General features: G+C 39.2%; 1 protein-coding gene across 2 annotated transcripts; it reads right to left on the minus strand.

Annotated features, from left to right (window-relative positions):
* Positions 1–25272, minus strand: UPF3A (UPF3A, regulator of nonsense mediated mRNA decay). Of its 2 annotated transcripts, none has more exons than XM_021414521.1 (10): positions 23034–25272; positions 22436–22542; positions 15082–15188; positions 12731–12829; positions 12530–12640; positions 8475–8530; positions 8225–8383; positions 6197–6357; positions 3262–3500; positions 1–1403 (listed from the first exon to the last, which is right to left on the minus strand). In XM_021414521.1, exons 1-10 carry the CDS (start codon positions 23385–23387, stop codon positions 1336–1338), a joined length of 1461 nt encoding a protein of 486 aa, XP_021270196.1. In that variant the 5' UTR covers positions 23388–25272; the 3' UTR covers positions 1–1335. The 2 variants fall into 2 exon arrangements, with proteins under 2 accessions (XP_021270196.1, XP_021270187.1); XM_021414512.1 differs by having other exon boundaries at positions 3206–3500.

Raw genomic sequence — 25442 nt, forward strand, 5'->3', positions numbered from 1 at the left:
TCATAGTGAAAATCTTGTTGCTTTTATTCGTGTAATGATTAATGTCTTGGAAAATACAATCAATATTTTGTCAGTCTAGAACCACTAGATGTTATGCTTAACAAAATGCTCCAAGAGGACATAAAAAGAAATGAATGTCTTACTATTCAACTTAATCAACAAAGCAGGTCTCAATTTTGGACAACTGTGAAATTTTCAGCTGTAAAAGATGAGTAACTTTTGCCCTTCCATAAACATGCGGCTCTTGTTGAAACCAACGGAAACACTATAAGTATATACATACACACAGATATATATGTGCCTGCATCAGAGGGCAGGATTTGACTTGGATCTTATAAAATGGTGCTTTGCAGCTGATACTTGCGTTTTTTTTTAAACAAATCGAACTTCAGAACTTTCACGTGTCATCATACATTGTCCAAATCCTGCAACTGCAACTTACATCAAGCATCAGCATATAAAAAGTCATCACTGTACAATCACTTTTTTTAAAAGTCAGTGTCAAAACCATAAAAAAATGGCTAATTTAAGAAAACCAGATGCATTGTTTAAGTGCTGAGGTTTGTGTTAGCTTTTTTCTGCTTTAAGTACAAGAATCTATTAAAACATAAAAGGCATAAGTGGCTTCAAAAATGACAAACACTCTAACAACACACTTGTAGCTTTAATAACACTTACTTGACGGTGTAGTTAATTGAAAAACAATGTAAACACGACGAGGTACGTACAGACACCAACCGCCATTCCTCGTGTCCTGCAAACACCACTGGCTGTGGAGCTCCTTGGGGCACACAGCACTGGGCAGCACTGCCATTTGCAGGAAGGGGCCCTGGGGCTGCCATACATCCAACACATTGGAAGTGCTTCAGGCCTCACACTGACACAAATCCACATTTCGTTTCTTTAGACTTGAAAAGGTGAGATCGCTTCTGAAGTTTTCTATAAATATTCCTTTAAAACTGTTAAGAGATTTTGTACTTCAAGGTGAATCTAATAAAACATCAGACTGATTTTACATTAGGCAAATGGTGTTTGCTTTATGTAAAAAAGTAACCATATTCCTTTGCTGTAAGATACTTTATACATCTCCAGTCGCTCTTCTCTTTCTTTCGTAGGAAGTAAGAGAAAGCGATGACAATTTTGTTGGTGTTGGGCTTCTGAAACAGCTCTATGCGGTGACATTAAAGCTGAAGTTCATCCCTTTCCACAAGTCTTGCCTCCAGTTTGTTTTATTCTTCTTCCTCACTCTTCTCAGAACCACCTCCCACTGAGTTATCCACCTCATACTTTTTGTCAAGAGCATCTTCAGAAGACTTCCCACTGCAGTCATAGGCTTTACTCGTGGATCCCACAGGTGTTCGGATGCGAGCCCCTGGCTGGTACAGCTGCATGGCTGGGCGATCCTAGGGGGGAGCAGATGGGGTTAACTCTCTGAGAAACCTCTGTGGGATACACAGGTGGGGTTTTAAAGAGATTAGTTTTTGTGAAGAAAGCAGATTTAGTGTTAAATTACTTTACATACCATAAGAGCTGGGAAAAAATGAAGTGTAATGAAAATCAACTGAGTATTTAATATCTGTCTTGCTTACAACACTATTCTTGAAAGCCAAGCATTTTGAATAAGTGAAGAACGCTGTAAAAATGAAAGATCTTATGACACATTTGACATAAACAAGGAGAAATACTGCAGCTGATTTTCAAACACAGTACTACTGTGCATGCCCAGGTAAAACTCTGAAACATGCTGCTACCCTCAGCAGCAGCGACCGGGAAGAACAACAGTCTGCACACTTGAAATGCAGCAGATGAGTGACAAATATTAACTAGAAGCACAATGAAACGAGACAAACCAGGGCGCAGGTTAGCAGATAACAGCTAGAAAATTATCCTCAAATGAACATGTTCAGTGCTGCCAACCCAGTCACACATGTGTGACCCAACCACACGCTGATTTACCCGCTGGGAAATGGGAGAAGGAGCAGTGTACAAGGAAAAGAGACCCTGAGCCTGCAAATGGGGAAGTTCCATAACTCCTGAGAGCCCTTTTTATTCTTGACATTTCAACAATAAAATGTATTACTGAAATACCGCTTAAGAAGTCTTTTCCTAGTGGATTGTTTATTTTACTCACACAAATACCAGTTTTTAATGTTATAGAGCAACCCATTCACCAAAACCACAGCTTTTTGATCAAATTCTTGTATTAAGTTTAGCAAACAAAATAAACAGCCTATTTTAAAACAGCCCTTTTTTGCACAAAGTGACCCACACGGCTTGCGCAGCAAGTCCACGCGGGCCAGCTCTGTATGCGTTCCATACAGACTCACGCCACACATGACCAGCTTGCTCCTTGTCAGCTGTAGCCCCCATCCCATATCAGGAATTTGGTTTGAAAGAGGAGATTCACATGCTGAATAAATTTCTACACAAAATGTTTCAACCATCTTGTGCAGAAAATCTAGGACCAGAACAGATAGAGAATGAGGTTGACAAGGATAACCACCTTCTGAAAAGACTCTGGCACATCCATGAAATCAGAGTCTGAGAAAAATGATGCCCATGTCCCTGGGAGATGAGGAGGGACAGCTCTGCTACACACCCTGCTACCAGCCCCATTTGCACAGTTTTTGCACCTGTTCTTTCCCTGACATTGAACGCAGATGTAATTTGTGCTAAGCAAACAACAGCCTTCTCCAACAAGCAGGTATACAATATTGAAGAAATCACACATTCCTCTAAATACCATGGTTCCTGAATTAGCTATTTAGTTATATCCTTATTTCTATTACATCCTTTATGATGTCCTGGCTAATTGTAAGGAGTTAATGGGCAGGATAAAGGAAACGCAAAGACTAGCATGCCACAGGTGTTCAATTTCATTGCAAACCAGAAGTATAACAATTTTTCATACACTCATAAAATACAAGGCTTCCAAGAATAGCGTTCTGAAAATGCTAGGGTTGAAAGTAAGACAGAAAGTATGCTGTATATGGTACATACAAATGAGCAGAGACCTGTGACCGTAACTTATTTTAACTGCTGTCGTCCTTTGACATCAACAAAAAGCAGTTGGGGTTTTACTGAAAATGAAATAAAGAATGGCTTTTTTTAAAAAAGCATCTTTATGCTGAGTTTGCAAAAGTAAAACCTGTGATCTTGAAGCATATTTAACTAATGAAATATTATCCTAAATGAATAAAAGAACCTTATTTCTTATGCGCTCCTTTTTGGATGCCATGTCATCACACTTGTCCTCTTTACCCAGTTTGTCTACTGCCTCCACAGTGAAGCTGTAGTTGTGGTTCCCTTTCTTTCCTCTGTCTTGGTTGTATCCTTTCACCCATTTCAGCTCTTCTTCATTCCTTCTCACAAACTTGTCAAACTCATAGTGAGCTCTATGCTTTCTGCCATCATCCAGTCGATATCTTTGCCTTTCAGGTTCTTTTTCTCGAAATCTTCTCTCCAAATCTCTTTGCTCTTTGTCACTATCATTTTGTGACCTATAAGTATGTAGAAAAAGAAAGAAAATCCAAGCAATTAACAGTTAAAAAAAAGCGCTATTGAAATGTAGAATACAAAGCCTCACTTTGTCTTCAACTGTCTTTAGGTCAGTTATATGTGAAGGCTGCTTTTCCTTTAATAAAAATGGGTTATGTGCAATTTTGCTGAATGTCTCACACATGTATGTCCAGCTCTCCACGTTGCACTCAGTTCAGAAAGCAGCAGATGAAACTTTGCAAGCAAAATCTGGTCTTTGTGCCCTGTTGTGGGAGGCCTCTGCTCCAACCTTTATTCCCCTCTGCAATCCTTTAAGTGGTTCCCCAGTGCTCCTCACACAACCTTGTGCTGCACGACCAGGTCTTGCGGCTGCTCTTGAGAAGACCCATACCTATGTACATGAATACTGCCTTGAAAGGAAGCATTCAGGGCCCAAAGGAATTGTGCACATACCATGTAACCATTTGTTAACAAAAATTATTCACTGACATTGGAACTTCTGGAAGGTATTTGTGAAAATGAACACTTGCATTCCCAGCATTTATTTATTGTGTCTCCAAACACTTTTGCCTACCTTAATATTATTTTTTGGGGGGCAAGCACCATTACCTTTAATTACCATTAATTACCATTATCACAGCGTAATACTTAATTTATGCTGTGCTGCAATGGGTTTGTATTATAAAGATTCTTAGTTTGCAACATTTTACTGCCAGTCTGATACAACTCTCAGCTCTCTCATTCACATCATTGTTCCAGTACAGCAAACATGTGCTTCTCTCATAAAGCAAAACAATAAATAATGAAGAAAGATTACAGAGTAAATTAAATTTTAAAAGCAGCAAATACGGATAGTTTCTTTTTATATGTTTCATACATTTGAATGAATTAAAATTAAAATTGAAGGAGGAAAGTCCTGGCAAGGCTCTGGAGCATGTCCTTTCCAAAGACAGGGGGACATCCAGACTCGCTGCTGCAGTGCTTCCCAGTGCCCTGCTATCTCCTCCTGTGGGTGATGGAGGAACGCTCAGTTCCCAGTGAGAGGGATACAGATCCCAGCTCCAGTGTGGCCAGAGCAGCTTTCTACAGTTTGGACACAGGGAAGAGGAGTGGGAACAGGGGGATAAGCAATAATTTGATTACAAAGTAAAGGTAGAAAGCTACAGCTAGCACGCTTTAAATCAGCCCCTCATGTAGAGCTGCAAGTTCTGGTTTATTACTGATTTCTGAGTCAGTAACACAGTATCTATTAACCTTAATAATCAATAGTCATGATGAAGCAAGCACTTGGAAAGACAAAGTAACTTACTGTACATGCACAGCTTTGCACCTGGAAAACCTATATTGATGCCTCACTAAACTTACAGGATCAATATTGAAAATGCTATATGGCAGAACATTAGTGCATAAAAAGCCTTATTAGCAAAAAAACTGACTTGCCACTACAAGCATTTTTGGGGACCCTTCCTTTCCTGTTTTCCTTTTGCTGAAGAACATCAACAAAAGATGTGCTGAGTATTTTCATTTTCCACCAGAGAATGGAAAACTGAAGCTTTCTGCACCTTTCAGGACCTTTCAGGATTTAACATGCTGAAACAGCGAGCCCATGTTTCAGGTCCCTGGTCACAGATAAGAGATGAATAGTATATGTAAAATATTATGGGTGAATCAAGTGTTTTAGTTGGCAAATTTATTGGGTTTATTTTCCATTGTTTACATTTCTTTATTTTTCTATTTGCTATTATGAGAATATTTGCAGCTCCTGTATACTCTTCAAAAAAATCAAGAACCTATGTGAAGAAGGGTAACACTTAAACCGCTCAGCCTCCTAGAGCACAATCCCGATCTTCCTCTGACACACTATATATACCACCTCAGGTAAGCTATTGAAATGCTCTGTTCATCCATATGCACAAGTTACACATACACATGACATCTCAGATGCAGCTCTTTCATTTTGCAAAGTACTTTTTCTGAGAGCTTGGCTGGAAAACACAATTGGAAAAGTGTTATTTATCTTAGCAACATTACTCTTACATTACCTCTCTCTTGGGTGAATCCTGCTCACAATGGGACATATATGCCGAAGAATAAAAGAGAGAACCAGCTGCTGAACACTTCCAAGACACTTTGGGGATACAGTAGCTACAAAAGAGAGCTATACCTCTTCTTCCTACTATTGCATATGCTACACAAAAGGCAGTGAGAGACAGAGACAGCCTTCTGCATCTATCATAAGGCTGTCAGTCACACCTTAACTATTTTGCCCTTGTCCCAATTATCAAACACAATCATCAGCTTACTGCAGTGAAAACAAAGAAAGAGTGATGAAAAGTAAAGACTGAAGGCAATCAAGACTTTGAAATCAGTAGTGGAAATTGGGCCTTACCCAAGCTCTTGATATGGAACAGATGAAATAACAATGAAACTCTCAGACACTTCTCATGTAGAAATCCTTCCAATCTGGGAATTCAAAGCATTTCACAAATAATAAACTGCATCCACTACTACTGCCATCAGGTCAGTAAGTTGTTACTAAACACCTTTTACAAAAAGGACAGTGAGAGATTCATACACATGCAAAATGAAATCAGCTCCTTGCTGACAAACACCTAGCCAAACACTTACATCGTGGCTAAGCCTTCAAATCAAAGCATATAGGATCTAACTTGGCGCCTCTAAGATAACTAATACTTACTTCTCCTTAAGATCTTTTAGTGAACCTTCCAATGATTTGGATCTCATACTCCCGGGTCCAGGAGACTTATCCCATTTGTTTTCTTCAGTATCGGCTTCCTCATCTTTTTCCTTGTGCTTTTCACTGGCTGGCTCATCTCCTTTTTCAGGCTTCTTAAGAAGCTAAAACATATTTGTTTACATTATAACGCAAAGTTATTATCTTCTGTTGTAATGGACATTTTAACAATGTGTTAAATATAACAATGACCTGTTAAGATTTAAGATATTAAATGCTATATTTTATAAGGTATACATTTAAAAAAGTTATTTTTAAAGGGCAATTTTCTTTTGGTAAGGAGGTACTGTCACTAACAGGCATTCACCAGCATGCTTTAAATATGTCAAGAATATTGGAGGAAGCACTTACCTACTCTTCTATCCCAAGTTTTATGTATAGTCTGTGATTTCTTAGAAATCATGTAACAACAGATCTCAACATCATTGCCAATAAAATAAAAGCAGAACCTCTACAATTCTATAGAAAGAGCAGGATCAGTACTTCACTCCTTTAAGTGCTATATATAAAATGCGGGACACACTAACAGTGTGGGACAGGCTGGGATTTGGAAATAAGTGCTTTGTATAAATAACACCCTTACAAAAATACAGACTGAGGAAAAAAATGAGGTGTTAGCAGGAAACATCATATGACTTTGTAACTTTGGAGAGTAAACTTTCCAAGAATTCTGTTATGTCCACAACAAATAATCTACACAGGGCTTGAGCAGTACCTAGAGTTACAGCAATAACGTTTATAGAAGGACCAAGTGTCTCAAAGTAGTTTTCGAACGTTTCAATACTAAGTAGAACGTCTCAACAAACTTTTCATTCCACCATTTTTTTTTTCTGAAAAGTTATTCTTTTTCAATACTTAGAATACCTGTTTATCTCAGGTAGTATTTTCCTTTTCCTTCAGGGACGGAACTAGTATTCCAGGTCACATTCCCACAGATGATAGATCATAAATACTGGGGTTTTTTGGACAACAAATTTTGGGTAATATCTTCTAAAGGACAAGTCCCTTTCCTTCTGAAGTTCTAGAATGTTTTTCCTTACACACAAATATGAAAAATGTGTAACTCCTTCAGAACTTACTGTTTCTATACATCCAGATGAAGGCAAGTGTTGTCTGGGATGAAAAGGAAGAGGAAAGTGCTACATAGCTTTGTGGCTCGTCTCCCTCACAAGATCTGGAGTGAGCCTGTGCATCCTTGTATTAGGCTACAGATTCACCATTTTACCTCATCAAAGAGCCTACAAAACCTTTCCAGTACCACAAAATTTAGATAAAATGAATAGTTTTTATATATCTTGTCTTATACAAAGAAAGTTTTAAGTGTCGAAACTAAATACCACAAAATACACCCACCTGGCTCATTAAAAGCACATCCATTCAGATTGTTAAAAGACAACACAGCTTGAAATGATATATAATGATATTAATATACACAATTAGTACAGTTATATATTATATTTACATATTCTATAAAATAATGTATAATTATACCATTATTAAAATATATACTTACACATTAACCAAGTTATTAAAAAGTCTCGATATAGTTTAAGGATACTATTAAAATAAACCAGTTCTGAGCATAAACTAAAAAAAAACCCTCAGCACATACAGCTAGATTTACATGACAAAGTGTTAAAAGCCATATTAATGCTCTGATGTGTTAGCACAGAACAATCTGGTTCTGATAGGTTTTGTCAGTAAAGAATGTGGCATTGTTGTACAAGGATATACTCAGAGTTGCCTGTCATTGTAACTGCATTAGCACATCATTGCATCAAAGGTAATTAGTCAGACTTTTCAACAACAGTGCTTAGTCTAAGCCTTACTTTATTTCTCCTTCCAGTAAAAACGAGTTTGCTATCACCACACAGCACTGTACAAACAGTGCAACGGTATAAACAGTGTGAAACCAAAAGAACTTTTGGATAACTTTAGCAGAGGAGGTTTGTTTTGGTTTTGTTAAGGTACCTTGATCCTTATTTCTTTTTCAGAAATTTTCTTATGTTTCTCTGCTTCTTTCCTTTTACGTCTTTCCTCTTCTCTGCGTTTCCTTTTCTCTTCTTCTCGCAGACGCTTCTTCTCCAGTTCTCTCCGCCTTCGTTCTTCTCTTTTCTCTTCTCGAATTCTCTGAAAAGTTCAAAATGATTAATTGTAAATTGCCCACAGGAAAACCACATGAAACATAAATGTTGAACTTCAGGCAAAAATCTGAACGTACCTGCTTTTCTAATTTTCTATTTTTAATATATTCCAAAAGGGGTGTTGTTCTTCTAGCTAAAACACAAAAAATTTGTGATATAGTGTTCAACTCCTAAAATATGTACTCATTTCTTTACTTCAGTACTAGCCCCTTCTTTCTAACTTTATCTGCAAGGGAGCCAAATAATTTATAAACCTATTTATTTTATCTATTTTGGATGGTATTCCCATCATTCCATTTTAGAAACACATTATTTGTTTTTTTTCTTGCTGATACGGTAAGAAGAAACAGAGATATGCTGCTTGATTATTGAAGTTTTAAATTCAAAGTCATACATTTTCAGTTCAGAGAATGGCATTTTTCTCTTGCTCATTAAAGAGCTATTCACAAAAAAAAAAAATGTGTTCAGTATCTAATTCTACCACATTCCTACCACTATATCTATTCCTCTTTTAAATTCTGTACATCAAAACCTAGTTAGATTCCTGTTCATGTACAGTCCACATTACTGTAATCTCACATATCACTCTTCAGTCCCAAATTTCAAAGTACATTATGAAAGAAACATTTTCATTCATATATAACATTTCCATTTAACTCCCATTTAGCATTCACCATTCCATGGGAAAACACGAATAATAAAAGATAAATAGTTTGTCCCAGGACACAACGAAGCATCGACATATTCAATAAAGCTCTGGTTTCCCAAATAACATATCTGGGTGATCCTCTTCTGGATCACACAGAGCTATCTTCACACTCTGAAATTGAGCCTGAGCCACTTGCCTGAACCATCCCCAAATTCTACTAGAGCTTGGAGACATCATCAAATTCTGTATCATATATATGGCATCTACGACTGCCAGCACTGAATTCAAATTTGAACCCACATACCTATAGCTGTGACTAGTTGTAAGGAATGTTGGCAGTCTTAGATGGCCCAGTACAGAGTTACACAAAATACTTAGAGCTAAAAAATGCTCTACAATTTTTATAGGACTCTTCCTGAAACCAGAAGAAAATTGCACATTATATGATTTGGAAGAAAGAATAGAAAAGGGAAAGGAAAAAAAAAAAGAAAGTAATTCTCAAGCAAATTTAAAATGGCATAGCCAAAATCTAGACAAAACCTCATATCCCCAAAACATTTGAATGTTTTTGTTTAGGATGTCTAAATAACTTAATAGCAAAAACAAAAAACAAACAAACAAAAAAAACCCAAAACCCACCAAAACAAAAAAACCTTGTTATGCAGTTATGAATTGGAAGGTTTGATTTGATTTGATTCAGTATTTATCTTTAGCAAATATCAATGGTCAAAAGCAACAAGCAAAACAGACTTGCTGACTTGAGATATTCCTCTCTCTACCCCTATACTTCCATGTTTCTTTCTTTCCCACCTGCCCATAATTTCTGACAAATTTGAGGTCCTCATTTCCAGTCTCCCAAATCTGCTGCTGTGCTACCCTCTCCTGCCCCTGTAAGTTCCCTGTCTGAGCATCTCCCGCACACTGGAATTGACAACAGATTGTCACCAGAAGGTATGGGGAAGGATCTGCCACACCGGGAGTCCAGGACCTGACTCTAGACTTGACTAAGGTTGCAGTGCAAGGGGTTGGATCAGAAATGGCAACATGGAAGTTCACAAAAGAGAGGCAGTGTGGTGAGTACTATCAGAAGAGGAAGCTAAAAAAAGATGTTTATTAATAAAACTTGAATCTTACTCCCCTCATTTATAAGCCTTAATCTAAATGAAAATCTGAGAGGTTTTTTCTGTAAATGTTTAAGAAATGTTAAAAGAAAATAAATTACAAAAAGAAGAACTCCGTAAGCAATAACTTCTATATTTTATCGTGCTTTCTACAAACAAGCCAGAAGAATGAGCTTACCTTCATCCTGTTACAGAGAAATTCTGTTTTATATCTCTCTGTCACACTGAAATTGATGAGCTAACGCATCTGACGTGATGCACAAACCATGCTGGTTTGCAGTAGCAACGCTACCTGGAGAAATGCTGAGAATGTGAGGCCCAATTCTGCCAACAAATTCCTGGGCACATCTTTCATTAACTTAATTAGTTATTAGCACCTCTGAAACTAGACATACACGTAACCTAATGTCCCACATACTTTTGCTATAAACTTGCTATCCACTGAAGTGATCTTTGTTTTTGTACTGATAGCAAAAACGAACTGATTAGATTTTCTGTCATTTAACACACTCAAAACATTAACATTCCTTATGTCGAGTTGCCTTCAAGCAATTTTGTTATTTTGAAATCTGCAGCTCTCCAGACTAATCATTTTCACTGAGAGTCAGAATATTTTTAAGTTAATACCTTTTTTCTTGAAACTGTAAACGTTCTTAGAAAAAGTTGACTGCTTTTACTCTGCTCTCAAATACTAGGATGATTTGGGGTAAATAAAAATTGTTAGGAAACTTCCATACTGAGAAGAGCAACAATTTTACTGATAACAGAATTTGCTAAATGTCCACAATTCTGTAACTTCCATTTCCTCTAAAATGTTTAAGTTCCATATCTTCCCAGTCTACTACTAATGTATGCACATGAAGAAGAACTAATGCCACTCTGCATAAAAGCCTGTTACAGGCAGGGACAAAATAAAAATAAAAATAAAAAGAGCAGGCTACTTTTACATTGTAAAGAAATAACAGCAAAAGTCATTTTTTGGTTGGTTGGTTTTGTTTTTTTTCTAGCAAATTGTCACACCAGGGGAAAGAGTGAGTGCTCTAGATGTTGTCACTTAGAGGTGCAGCACACCAGTAATCCCTGTCACCTTGAAAGCTGTGTTCTGGAAGCTGCCAAGCTCTAATATCTGGAAAGAGTTATCCGTGTTTCTCAATGTGACACGGCACTATTATTTAGAGGCTTTGAAAAGATATGTATCACATCACATCTGGAATGAAAAATAGGTCTTTCCTATTCCAGAAAAAATTTCTCTCAGTACTGCAGGACTCCTGAAAGAGCTTTGACATGGTACTAGGTGCAGAACTACTCCAAGCCAGCACCAGACAAGGCTCCTTGCACTCAGCATGTTGCTAGAAGCTTCACCACCTGTGACCACCTCCTGCAATGCTTACTGCTCTTCACTGTTCATGTCTGTGCTGCATGCTCTGTTAACAGCTTTTTTTTTTCTCTATGAAGTTCAATTTTCTAACGGTCCCAGCTATTAAGATATTCTGACCTCAGAAAAAGGTGAGCAGTCAGCACTGCTGTGCTGAACGCTGCATTTCATCCCATCTGCTTTTTTTTTTCACATCTTTCCATGCCTGTCTTGTGCATCTTCTAATAACAGCCTTCTCCTACATGTTTGCTGATAGTCAAATAATTATCTAAAGCACGGCACTACTGTGGAATGCTACAGACACTGCAGTCAGTCCCATAAAGGTACTCTTTGAAAGACTGAATTGAAAAGAAGAAAAAGCATCATAGTTCTGTTATACAGCACAGTATGGATCACAGCACACAGTTTGCTTCTTGTTGACAATACGCTCATCATTTGTGCTTGTAACTAGTAATATTCATATTGCTGAAACCTGTAATTGAAATTTGATGTAATTTATTCAGGAAGATTTTAGTGGTATCTTATTAAAGATTCCCCATGAGACTGTGAAAGTCATGCTGCATGCATGTAGAGAATAAACCATAGCCTTACTTTCAAAGCTTTTGCAGAACCTTGACCATGAGAACAGAGGTAATTTCATGTTTCACAATAAAAGCAGCTAACGTCAGAGAGCAATTGTTAAGTATTCAGCTATTTTATCTTTTTTTGCATCTTTTCATAAGACATCTGCAAGCATTTAGAAGTATGAAGGATGTAACTGAAGCCACTCCACATGCAGAACTTCTGGTGAAGTCAAGTGATTCCATGCACAGAGCCTCTAAGGAACAGGATAGGTGTTTCACTACTTGGCTGGGGAATAAAAATCCTAAGTGTGATAGCCTCAGCCTCTATCAGATTGAACAGGTCATATCATGCAGGTAATACCTTAAAGATATAAAAATAATATATTTAATATTCTCAAAAATAAGAAAAGTCAAGAAAACAGACCAATGAGTTCCCTTGTTTTGGCCTCAATCTCTCCCAAAAGAGTCTCAGGGTTGGCACAGATTTTCTCTTCATCAGCACAGTAACTTTCTAAAAATTTCCTATATTCTGGGTCTGTGAAGATAAGTTTTTGAATTATGTTAGTTCTTTGCATGACAGAAATGGAATCTACTTACCACTGTGACATCAAGAAGATATGCTTACCATCTTCAATGCTCCCAGCTTTGGCATCTTTCTTTTTTAACTTCTTTTTTGAAATCTTCTGGAATGGAGCAAATTCAACAACTGCAGGGTACTCCAAACCTTAAAAGAGATCAATACTTAATTTTTATTTTGGGAAGCCTTCCTTATATTCAAGTAAGGTTTTCCAAACCCTTCAAATCTGCATTGGGTAGCCTTACTTGAAAGCAAAGGTGAATGTTTCTAAAATCCCACCCTAAATTTCTAAGGATAAATCACATGTGGCTGTATTTTGGATTAAAAACAAAATACCTTTATGTTTGAATCACATACTTAAACATTATTATTATTAAAATATTATTTTGACATACTAGCAAAAGCTATCAAAATGAAGATGAGTACTGTTGCACAATAAAAGTCTTGCATTATCATTTATAATTCTCTTTCAATTCTTCAAAGATTGCCATTGAGTAGAAAAACTGACATAAAATCTCATGCTGACAAATGAGTAAGTACAACGGGGAAGTGAATCTTAAACAACTGAGCTACTTCTGTAAAATTTTGTTGTCAGAAATCTGAATTTAAAAAAAGCTGGCTAATATACAGTCAAAAGAAATGCCGCTTTCTTTCAGAATTCTAAACCTTTCAGAATTCTAAAACTCAGAGTGTACAACTGTGTGAACCTCTTCTTTCCACTTTCTATTTATGGTGAACTACACTACATCTAGTTTGTGTTTACTGGCTAGATTCTTTGGTTTTGAGTTTTACCTTGCACCCTGGAATCTTCTTTGGATTGCTGTGAGAATAGTGTGTAGCTTTTGAATTTTGCCTGGTTTCCACTTAGTGCAGGTTCAAGACCACACTTAGCTCAAGTCTACTGAAAACCTGACTTAAATCTGCTAATATTTGTTAAATATACTGAACCTTGCAGTCCTCATTTTAGTTTTAGCCTCGTAAATGAAATGCAGCCACAATCTTCACTAGAGGGCACTTGCAAACTAAACTTGGGCTTATTTGCAAACAACCAAACCGACCAGCTGTCTCCAAACTCAGTTTTGTAATGTACACAATATTCTGGCTTCAGTCCAGCATAGCATTGAGGAACGTGCCTAATTTAGACAAAGTAGAGTCCTGGCAGAATCATAAAAATAGTTTATTTCTACTTCAGCTAAAACAACCCAGCTGTTTCAGAGAAGAAGGCAAGATAAAACACAAACATTAGTGAACTCTGTTAGTAAGGAGCTACCCAGCCTCCTACTTCACAACAGAATTTGAATTCTGGGAATCACATACTGTGAGGAATGTGCTGTTCTCCATCTTTGGAAAAATCTATCCAAATCCAAGTTAGAAGCCTATCACAGAATTAACAGTTGGTTTGGGTTGGAAAGGACTTTAAAGATCAGGTTGCCCAAAGCCCCATCCAACCTGGCCTTGAACACTTCGAAGGATGGAGCATAAAAAATATCTGAGGTAGGAAAAGCTGGAGAGATATTTATTAGCTTGGAAAACAGTTTCTATGGAGAATAACTCTCCAGTAGGACCAGAGAGGACTATTTCACAGGACCTCTGCAACGCTCAGTATACAAAATAGACAATGTTCAATGAAACCCACAAATCAAAGTTCCTTTTATACCAATCCATGCGATTTTTAAATCTGTGAGTGAGGCAAGGAACAGCTATAGTAACACACTATTTCTTGGCTATGGCTGCTTAATACTACTGTAGAACAGAATTTATGCACACCTACATTACAGAGATCTGTTGAACAAATTTGCAGACTGAACACTTCAAAGGCAGCAACTAATCTCATCACTCCTTTGCTTGCAACTCAAGATGTCCAGGCTCTTACTGACAAATGCAGGTGAGCACACAGAGCTATGGAAATCAGACTGAAAACATCTGAGGTTCTATCAAACATAAACGTTCTCTGAAAAGTCAAGGCATACATATCTCAAATTGTGCGACCAAAATGGTGAGGACAACGTTTTTGGTTTTGCTTTCTCAAAAGGGGAATAAACAGCACCACTTTATCTCACAGAAACACACCGAAGATCCAGCCACTCATGCTTGCAGTGTTTTGGGTCACTGTTGTGATGAATGGTGAAGCTCACATAGGAAAATTAATAGGATCCTGGCAGGGTATTGCTTGAGGTAAAAAAATGCAGATTAAGTCTGCATACCTTGCAGACAAGACTGCACGGACAAATACATTTTTCACTTCATTATCTTCTAATAGCCAGATTTTTAGTGTACTTTTATGTAATTAACTGTATATTGAGCAAAAAAAAGCTTAATTAGAAAAAATGAAATGAATTAATGTTCTAAAATGATATGTATGTATGTATTCACATGTAATATCTTACAAATAGTCCAACCTTTATTATCAATGAAGACATAGCCATCAAAGCGATCTCTAAAAAGAAGGATGTCCTCAGGATTTCTAAAGTTAATGTATGCTCTTGAGTAGAGATGAGGATAAAGGCTGTAACAAGAAACAACGTTATTTTCTGTTATTTACTATTCTACTCAGGCCTGGAAAAATAATGAAATAGAAGGATCACACTGCAATTCTCATTCTCTTTGGGAAATGGCTACCTCAGTCATGCATACTGAAGTCTCTACATACATATAAAAATTATATCTATGACAAAAAGCAACTCAGTGACTGAATTCCTGGACGCAAATGTGAAATTTATTATGAACTGAGACAAACGTTTCTAGTTTGTTTTGTCTCCTTAAATTGCGGAGCATACATTTCCATTTTGCAGGATCAAAGCTTTAGGTCTATTTGTTGATGACTTGAGAGATGAATAACGGCAGTGCTTTTGGGGAACTTCTTGGGCATGTTAGGAAAGTCTGAAAGTCTACTGAAATAGTAGAAGGAAAGTAAAAGCTTTCAATGAACTGGAAGTTGCCAAGCTATCGCTGTATTTAAAGAGATTCCCACCTTTAAGAAAGATTAAATAACTTAATACTTGGCAAGATAATATGCTGCATTACATACAAATAAACAAACTCAATTTGACACGTGCGTGAATATATATGCAATGTCTGACTGTGGAGAAAAATTACCGAAAAAATCAAAAACATTTTTTAGCAAAAGAAAGAACAGGTACTTACCTAATATAATTCTGATCCTTCAAGAATTTGTTGGCATTGGTTCCACTCTAAATATCAGTGTGCCAGATCAAAACCTCAGGGCTGGCACACTACCTCCACCGGTGGAATTGCGGTAATGTAATGCATTACCACTCATCAGCTAAGTGTCAGGTGCACACTTAACTCTCTCTCCCACACAATTACGATGTAAAAAGATTTGGCTTAATCTGCTTTTAGTGATGTCTACATGTTAAAACATTTTTTTAATATACTTGAACGTATTTGATTTGAACGTGAGCCCATAATTTTAGTATACCTGTGTTCATACTACAGCTGCCATACAAGTGCTGTCTTAAGATAAACTCACCAGCAGCAGCAGAAGACAACCAACACACAAGGCTGCAACCAGACTTAAATCATTGCTATTTCAGAATCAGATTTTCACATCCAGTGAGGAAGAGCAAAGATATAGGTCACATATGTGGCATCTCAAAGAATAACAGCTACTACAAGTAATCATTTTTTTCTTTTTCAGATACGTGTCCATGTGGATTCCACTTTGCGTTTTGGAAGGTGACCACAAAGAGCAGTGCTGCTGGTATCTAACCATTTTGTAAAATGCCCAAACTTGTGCTTGACATCATAGTCAGGAGAAGCATTTCACAAAGTGCTAGAGAGCTTTTCTCACTTAGGTGTTTCACAAGGTGCCTCTAAAGCATGCAGAAGCAGCGCCTTCTAATTCTATGGAATTGTTATATCCATACATATTTATTCACTATTTTGACATTCTAGGAAGGGAATAGCATTAAATGAACCGCAAGCAGGTATCACAGAAGCACAGGATGGCTGAGGCTGGCAGGGCCCTCTGGGTCCCTCTGGTCCAACCCCTGCTCCAGCAGGGCCACCCTGAGCAGGGTGCCCAGGGCCATGGCCATGGAACTTCTGAAGATCTCCAAGGAGGGAAGCAACCACAGAAATGCCTGATTGGGCACAGCTAGTGCTATGCTGTTGACACAAAGCAGTACTGAAAGATGATATAGAGTATGCTTCCTTATCCACCACAGCCCACACAGATGCTACATATCAGGGTACAGTCTGCTTGCAGGAAACATCTAGACAGCTCAACCAAATGAGCATGGTGACATATGGATGTGCTTTGCCATGGAGTTCTTCCAGACACCCTGCAGAGTTCTATGTTATCAGATTTGCAAACCTCCGGTCTGCATATGAAACACAAGGCATCTCCAGGAGTGTGTGGAGTCACTAGCAAGATGCAACGCAGCTGAAACAAGCCAGCTTTCATCTCATTGCTTTCAAAGTGAGAAAAAAAAGGATGAAATTTAACAGTTTTCATGATTACGTACTGTTAAAAAATAGTATTAGAAAACACTTTAGAAAACACTTGGTAGCTGTGCTGGAAGACGTGCTGCAGTGGTGCATGACTGCTACAGCAAAGAAGTCTGGTAAGTGCTGGCTCCCAGGAAGGAGCAAACCTCTATCACTTCAACAGGACAATTCTTATCATACATTCCGTATGTTCTTCAGTGTTTAAATGAAATTAAGCCTGAATAGAGACTGATATAATTACACACTAGAAGTACTGAAGATTCACTGGGCAAAAATAACCTTGAGGGAGTAGCCCAATCACAGAATCATAGAATGGTTTGGGTTGGAAGGGACCTTTAAGATCATCTAGTTCCAACCCCCTGCTATAGGCAGGGAAACCTCCCTCTAGACCAGGTTGCCCACAGCTCCATCCAGCCTGGCCTTGAATGCTTCCAGGAAGGGGGCATCCACAACCTCACACTGGGCAACCTGTTCCAGTGTCTCACCACCCTCACAGTAAAGAATTTCTTCCTAATATCTAGTCTAAATCTACCCTCTTCCAGTTTAAAGCCATTTCCCCTCATCCTGCCACTACCTGCCCTTATAAAAAGACCCTCCCCAGCTTTCCCATAGGCGCCCTTCAGGTACTGGAAGGCCTCTGTAAGGTCCTCCTGGAGCCTTCTCTTCTCTAGGATGAAGAGCCCCAGCTGTCCCAGACTGTTCTCATAGGGAAGGTGCTCCAGCCCTCTGCTATCATTGCTAACTGAGATTAAGAAGTCCTGAGTTTCAATTCCTAATTTAACTTATCAATCTTCATTTTTCGTAAAACTAACTGGAAAAAGCTTCATCTTCTCTGGCTTGGTGCACAGAAGTGCTTGGTCACAGATTTTCTTCTTCTGCAGTAACTTAGAACTCACAGTTGGACACATAACGCTCAAGAAGAAGAAATGAAAATACACACATTTTCTTCAATGTTTCCTTCAGCTTGTACACCAACACCATCTATTTCCCATCTGATTAGGAAACACAATCTTTTCCAACATAATATTTTTCTAATGATTTTTGCTTAGACTTATCAGAGTATCTTTCAAACAGAGAAACATTTATTAGTAAGAGAAAAATGAGCGTCTGGAACATGTAAATGTTCTCTGGACACAATCCCTGGAAGGCAGAGATTTAGACTTTATCTTGAAAATAAGGGATCCAATGTTGTTGCTATACATTATTAAGTCTTCAAGAACTTCACATCAGCAGAAACATAAAATTGGATTCTCCCTCCATTACTGTTGTCAGATATCAGGGTAGAAGGTTGTAGAAATACGGTTGTGACAATGCTTAGAAATTACATGCTCCTTGTGTGATGCAGCCACTTATAAAGAGCTGGTCCTCAAATGCAAGCGGGATGTCAGTGCTTAACGTATGAAAGCCTGATCTCGGAGTGTTTCAGACCCCTTGAAGCTTTTTATCCAAGAAAGGGTAGCACACCTAAAAAAAATGCGTAAAACTCAACTCTCTAAATGGGAAGCTGACTAAACCTAGCAAATCAATTTTTCAATTATCTGCTGGCATAGATACCACCTGGGATTTGAAATTCAGTTTTGAGGTTGCATGGCTAGTTTTACCACCAGACAGCTGGTTCTCTTTTCCCATATGTTTGCTTTCTACAGTGCTGCTTTCCATCCATACAATGTTTTGGACAAATGCACTGCACATGATGCTGGCATCTCTGCGATATTAATTAGAGGAATTTCCATGGAAATAACCCAGATGAGTCTAACTATACACATTTCTTCACTTCAGTATAGTTTCTTTGCTTTCTCCTGTGCATTGCAGGATATTCAATCTTTTAGGTAATAAGCATTTTTATAATACTAAGTACAACATCCCTTTAAACCCTTAGTTTTGTGACAATTTTAATAAAAGAAGTGTTCTAATAGCTATCTTTTTCTATAAAGTCTTTTAACACCATTATGTAAAAAGAGACAGCAATGTTATCTAAAATATAAACAGTAACATAAAGACAGCCATCACATCCTAGTAAAAATACTTATCAACTTAGCATGGTGGTGTATGTGCTTGTATATATATATACACTATAAAAATACATATATATATATATATAAAATGAACAGATTTTGGAGTGTTCAGTAAACTCCTCCATGCACTCATGCATTAAAGCATAATTTCTGTTCAAATTGATAACTCTTTGTCTGTACTGTCAAGCTAAAATCCACTGGCCTTCCTTCTTGTCTCTCACCTTCTGTTGTCATTCATACAGTGGATGACAGGTACTGCCTTAATTAACTGAGCTTGCCCTTTTTACAGACACAAAACGAGCACAATTTGCCTGGCAGTGGAGAATCAGCAACACTGCAGCTGTGGTGACCAACCAACTACTCCCTCCTTTATCACACCACCAGTGATTCTCTTGAAGCTCTAAAGGTGTTGCCCTTCAGTTCCTGTGTGCATGCTGCCATCCTACAGCAGGAATGCTGTTTGCCTACAACAATCCTGAGCAAAACATTGGGAAGCACCTACGATGGCAGAGGAGGAGTGCTGTTTGCAAGATTCTTAACTCCTGTCTTTGATACAAGGCATGGCATCAACTACTTGACTGGCTTTCACAGAAGCAAAGCTCCTGTTCAAATCTCTTTACTCTTGCAACCTTTTTATTGAGTTCTGCAGTCAGCACCAGTCCTGAGGGATGACCCAAGTCCTGCAGGGCCAGAGCTCAACCACTGCACTAGTTTTAGAAGGCTCAGAAACACTTGCAGCCTCAAAAGAATATCTACAAGAAATAGTTATTTTTTGGCACCTGAGAACAAGACAGACCGTGAGGTAGGCAGCCTCTTCATTGTTAGCTCTAGGTAGCATGCCTATCAAACATCCCAAAAGGCCACAGAATCAGTCACAAAAACACCATTTTGCTTGTGTTTTGATACTGATGTACAAGAGAGAAAACTGAACGTAATGCAGTGAATCAAATGCATCAGAAAAAATGAATGAAATACAACACGTCAAACTTTGTGAAATGATTTTACTGAAATGGATGTAACAGTATTACACAATTATGACATTTTAGTTATATGAAATTTTCAAAAGTTTTACAGTTTGCATATAATAACAGGACATTATAAAATTACAACCTTTATCACAAGAACAGTAAAACTGGAGTTGATATATGTATGCATATCCTACAAAAGCATATAGGTAGGAGCGGAAATGTTTATTCTGTCCTCTGGGGTGAGATGACCTTGCTAATAAAAATGTATTAGTCTCTCAGAGTGCAACTGGTAGAGGATGCTTAGAGGGAGTCTATTAATAAGAGGAAACTACAAAGCGACACTTCACCTAGTGCATCATTTCAGCCGTTTGCAGTGCAGGGACTTGGTAATTCCAAGTGTTTAATAGGTCTTCATGCATAAATACTTGTCTAAATAAGTATTTGACTAACTGCTTTTGAACCATTTTGAACTTCCATTTCTGACCTTGTTTTCAGACAAGGAGTTGTACAGCTTAAGAGTGAAAAAGTACTATGTCTGTACTCCACAGCTGGAGAAATCTGAATGAACTCGTACAAACTTCTGTTCTCTGGAATCCCTGGTTGGGGTTAAAATGAGATCTAACAGCATTTAAGGGCAAATTTTTCTGCTTCTCAATCATAACCTGCCCATTTGTATGCCCCGCTCTCCTTCCAAAAAACGTCCTTCTCCCTGAATAGCTTCTACAAAACTTTCTTTTGTTGGGTGCCATTTAATCTCTTTCTATGAATTCACTGTCACTCAATTTTCTGCACTGGTTGCTACTATGTGCCTGGTACAAAATCTAGAAAGAGAGCCAACCAGTGAAAGACAAAAGGACAATGTATAGAAAACATGACCTGGGGTGGGCAATATGGGCAAAATGATGCTGGGCCAGTGAAATAACAAGTAATCATAGAAAGGCAACCGTTGCCCATTGCTTATCTTTCCAAAGACTGGTGATTACCTAGATTCTTATGCTTTGGAAGGTTAAAATTTTAATTTTTGAACTGGTTCCTGGCATTTGAGCAGTTAGGACGAAGATACTCCTTGGAGAATGTTTGGCATGCCTTTCCTCTTTTCAAATAAACAGTTGAGACTGCAGCCTTCAAGAAAGCAATTTGGAAATATGGATGACTAGGTTCACAAGAAAAATGTACATAACTGTAAAGGCTTTCCACCGGACTAAATTCTCCTCTTATCTAACTTCACATCCTTTGTGGTTCTGATACTGTTCATATGCGTAACGGCCTAAGTCAGGCAAGCACCAAACTGCAATGAAGTTTCACTAAACAGATATTGGTTCCTTTCTCCTTGTGGAATTGACTCTTGAAAAAGTAGATATGTATTTATGTATGTATGTATATATATGTGTCTGTGTCAGATTTACTCATCTACAACACAGTGGAGGCAAGCAGCAGCAGTATCTTTTCAATTATAATCAACCTAGGAACTGGACTGTTCAAAGTGCAATTGGCTACAAATGACTTTCCTTAAGGAAAGGCTATCCATTCCGGGTGGGCCACTCCTAACTTCCTAAGTTATTCTGCAATCAGCACTCAGGACCTCTCTGTACTCTGTACTGAAAACCATCTGATGGCTGTGGAGGATGATTCACCACAAACCAAGATAGGCTAAGCTGGGCAAGATGAATCACATCCTTTAGTTATTCTGAGCACAAGGGGATGTAGCATATAGGATGCTTTGTTTACTTTTATGGTTAAGTCCTTCTAGAAATCCTTCTGTTCAAAACACAATGCTATTTTGCCACTGTGATACCAAGTATATTAAGTAAATATATTGGCAATTCTACCTTACTGTCAGTCAACCACTGTTTCATTTTTTTTTTTTTAGTTTTGAATGAGACAAAAATGAATAGAAGTGGATTACTTGAAAAAAAATTGTATGAAATAAATACAAGAATACATAAGCAAATAAAGAAATTAAGGTTGAATGGCATTCATGAAAAATTTGGTGATATTTGCCCTCAGTTGTCTTTATCATAGCCAATAAACAGCCTATTGCTTTTTACCAATTAAAGTTAAAAGTGGGATGAGGGTTTCAAACAAAACTACGCTCTACTGGCACACAAAAATTTTTGTTTTAAAACCGTGAGTATAAAAGGAAGGGGCAGGAATGCATTATCTCTGCGTATGTATATACCCAAACATTTTATGTAACTAACAAAACGGGCTCCATAGACAAAATAAGTAATTTAGTGTGCCCGAACCACCTTACTGGGGCTTTAAGCACCTGAAAACCTACACAGACAGCTCATCCTCACCTGGGATCAGCAGTGCAAAACTCAAAATAATCATGGGCAGGGAGAGGGTGTAGCTGCTCCTCTAGCTGCTCCTTGGTTAGACAAGGAGGAAGCCGTCGAATAACTACCTGCGTAGATAAAAGAGAGAGTTATCTTCCATCTAAACAGCATGAAAAAGACTAAATCGCGTTAGTTCTCTTCTAAAAGTTCTTCCTTAAACTGGGAGCTCTGGCTGGAGCCTTAGCCTCGGTGTCCCGCCTGCGGAGAGGCGCTGGGCGGTACCCGGCAGCCCAGCTCACCGCACACAGGTGCATTCCCCAATAGCAAGGTGTGCGCGATCGCCTGAAATACAGTAGGACAGAATAACGGCACCGCACACAGCAGCAAAATGGCCACAACGACCCGGACGGTCCGCTCCCACCGCTCCCCAACAGGAATTTCGCTTCGAGTCACGGCGACATCCGCGGCGCCGCTTTCCCGATGCGGCACCGGGGTACGCAGCGCTCCCCTCACGGGGCCGCGGTGCCACAGCGCCCGCAGCCGCGCCCACCCCGCCACGAGCGCGGCGGTTCCGCGCTCCCACACCGTGCCCCGCCGCCCCCAGCCCCGCGCCCCTCACTTTGCTCAGCGCCGTTTTTTTCTCATCTCGCTGTTTACCCGGCGCCGGGGGAAGCGGTGGCGCCGGGGACGGCGGCGGGTTTGGCGCGGTGTCCGGCTCGCGGCGCGGCGACTCCCGCCGCAGCGGTACCTCCATGGCCCGCTTCTCGCGGCCGCCGCCCCGCACCAGCCCCAGCCCCTGCCCCGGCTCCCGATCCGACCGCATGGAGCCGCCGCCCGCAGCGAGGCGGAAACCTCGCGAGAACTGCCCGTTTGCCGGGCGGAATATCGCGAGACCTCGCTGAGGGGCTAGCGGAGTTCCTCCGCCTCCGGGGTACCAACGGCCGCCGTCTGAGGGGGTGGTGGTCGTCTGCATCCCTAGCGACGTCTATCCTCATCCTTATACATCCTCATCTTCGTTCTTATCCCCATCCTCGCTGCTGGCGAGGAGAGGTGCTTTCAGGAATCCCACTGTGTGCATAGGAAGGGCAGTTGAAGACCCCTCTTGTCGTGGTCCACAAGCCCACAGTTGCCTTGCGGGCTGCGGACGGTTGGCTTTGCCCTCGCTGCCACAGCCTCAGCTCTGTCTCCTGTGGCAGGATGGGAGCAGTAATAGAATCACTGGATGGTTTGGGTTGGAAGGAACCTCAAAGGCGAGCCTGCCCCCCACCTGCCCCACCCAACCTGGCCCTGAGCACCTCCAGGGATGGGGCACCCACAGCTTCTCTGGGGAGCCTGTGCCAACGCCTCATCCTTTCACTGAAAAACGTCCCCCTGGCATCTAATCTAAATCTTTCTCAGTTTCAAACCATTCTCCTTTGGCCTGGTCCTAGAGAGTTAGGGCTGAAAGCTAGCCCAGTGCTGGGAACACTACAGTGTGGGGAAAGGGAGCATTGTCTCTTGCATGAGCTTGCAGTTCTTGTGTCCACGAGGAGTTTTCAAACCTATCCTGAAAACCTTCAAGGCAAGAGAAAGGTCCCCCAGAATGGGTTAGGATTGCAAGAGTGAAGGTTATGTATGAGACATTGCTTTTGCAGACATATTAATTATGGACTGGAGCAGGACAAGGTGCTGGGAGGCACAGCAGGAGTTGTATGTGCAAAGATGAAGATTTGAACAGAACATGAGCAGACAAACACTGAACAGAAATAAGGAAAGAAGCTTTTCCTGAAGTCTTCTCTGAGACACACAACATTAGCGTAACAAGCACTAACCTAATTGTATCTGCGTGAAGGGCTGGAAGCCAAACCAAGCTTCATCAAGAATTCCTCTATGTTTTTCAGGAAAAATCATTTACAGTCTAAGACACTTAGCAAATGTTTCTTTCTAGGTAACTTTTAATGCCAATAAAGAATGGCTGGCAGCAACCAGCCAAAAAACTTCAGCAGACAGCTGCAGAATTGAGGTGTCATGACATGCTGCCTTTAGAGCAGGAACAATTTTCTGTATTCTCCCTTTTCTTTCCACTCAGCCCCACTGATGACTTCAACACAGCAGTTCACAATCTTTAAACCTGAGAAATCAAAGATTTTTAAATGCTAGGCCAGTTCCCATATCTGATTCACAGCCTAAGCACACGAATTTATATTACGACAACTGTGGAAGGCATAGGGGCAAGTCAATTGCTGTGGGCTGTGCAGGAATACAATTAAGCAGGACTGCCATCAGATCCAACACACCATCAGATCATAACTGATATCAAATATTATCAATCTTTTAAATTACTTTGTCAATGAAAACAATAGCAACATAGGAAAAAAGAAAAAACACAGATGTCCATGGCTGACATTAACAGAAGGCTGGATTTGCTAGAATATCTAGCCAACATGTATGTAGAAACCGCTTCCCATAATGTATCTTAAATTTAAGAATCTTAAATTTACCTACTGTAGATTAAAAATAAACAAACATCATAGCTCATAAGACTACTAAAGAAGGAAGATGGACTGCCTGAAAGCAAGAAAAAAGGCAAGATTTCAATATATATGCACTTGAGTTCATCCTTTCTATTTATGTAAAGCATCAATAAAAAGTATAGGAAATATTTAATGAAATGCACTAGTATGCCACTTTTTTTAAAAAAACCCACATCCCAATAAAGTGGATGAACATTATATAATCACACATACACTTTGTGCTAAAGATAGAATTGAAAACGATTGTTTAAATGCTAACACAAACGTAGTGAAATAGTGTAAAAATCATATTCTAGACCAGTCATTCTATTTTGCTAGAAGACAAATTAGTCATTTTCTAATTTAATGAAAAATCCTTATCTACAGAAAAAAATGCTAGTTTTTGAGCACTGAAGTACTTATTACTGTAGCCTGGATTACTAAACCTCAGAGAACCTTTTCTAAACATTAAATGCCAAAATCTAGCACGAAGTCACAGAAGAAAACATTATGACAGCTTGTAGCATTATGTTTTT

This window comes from Numida meleagris, chromosome 1, assembly GCF_002078875.1.
Source record: "Numida meleagris isolate 19003 breed g44 Domestic line chromosome 1, NumMel1.0, whole genome shotgun sequence".
NCBI lineage: Eukaryota > Metazoa > Chordata > Aves > Galliformes > Numididae > Numida > Numida meleagris.

Bases quoted from the DNA above. Each gene is read 5' to 3' on its own strand.
- UPF3A (XM_021414512.1), bottom strand. From the start codon at position 23,387: ATGCAGACGACCACCACCCCCTCAGACGGCGGCCGTTGGTACCCCGGA. The intron at 12,830-15,081 runs GTTGGACTATTT...ATCTCTTTTAAG, and splicing joins TGTCTTCATTGATAATAAAG to GTTTGGAGTACCCTGCAGTT. The intron at 8,384-8,474 runs GTACGTTCAGAT...TGAACTTTTCAG, and splicing joins ATAGAAAATTAGAAAAGCAG to AGAATTCGAGAAGAGAAAAG.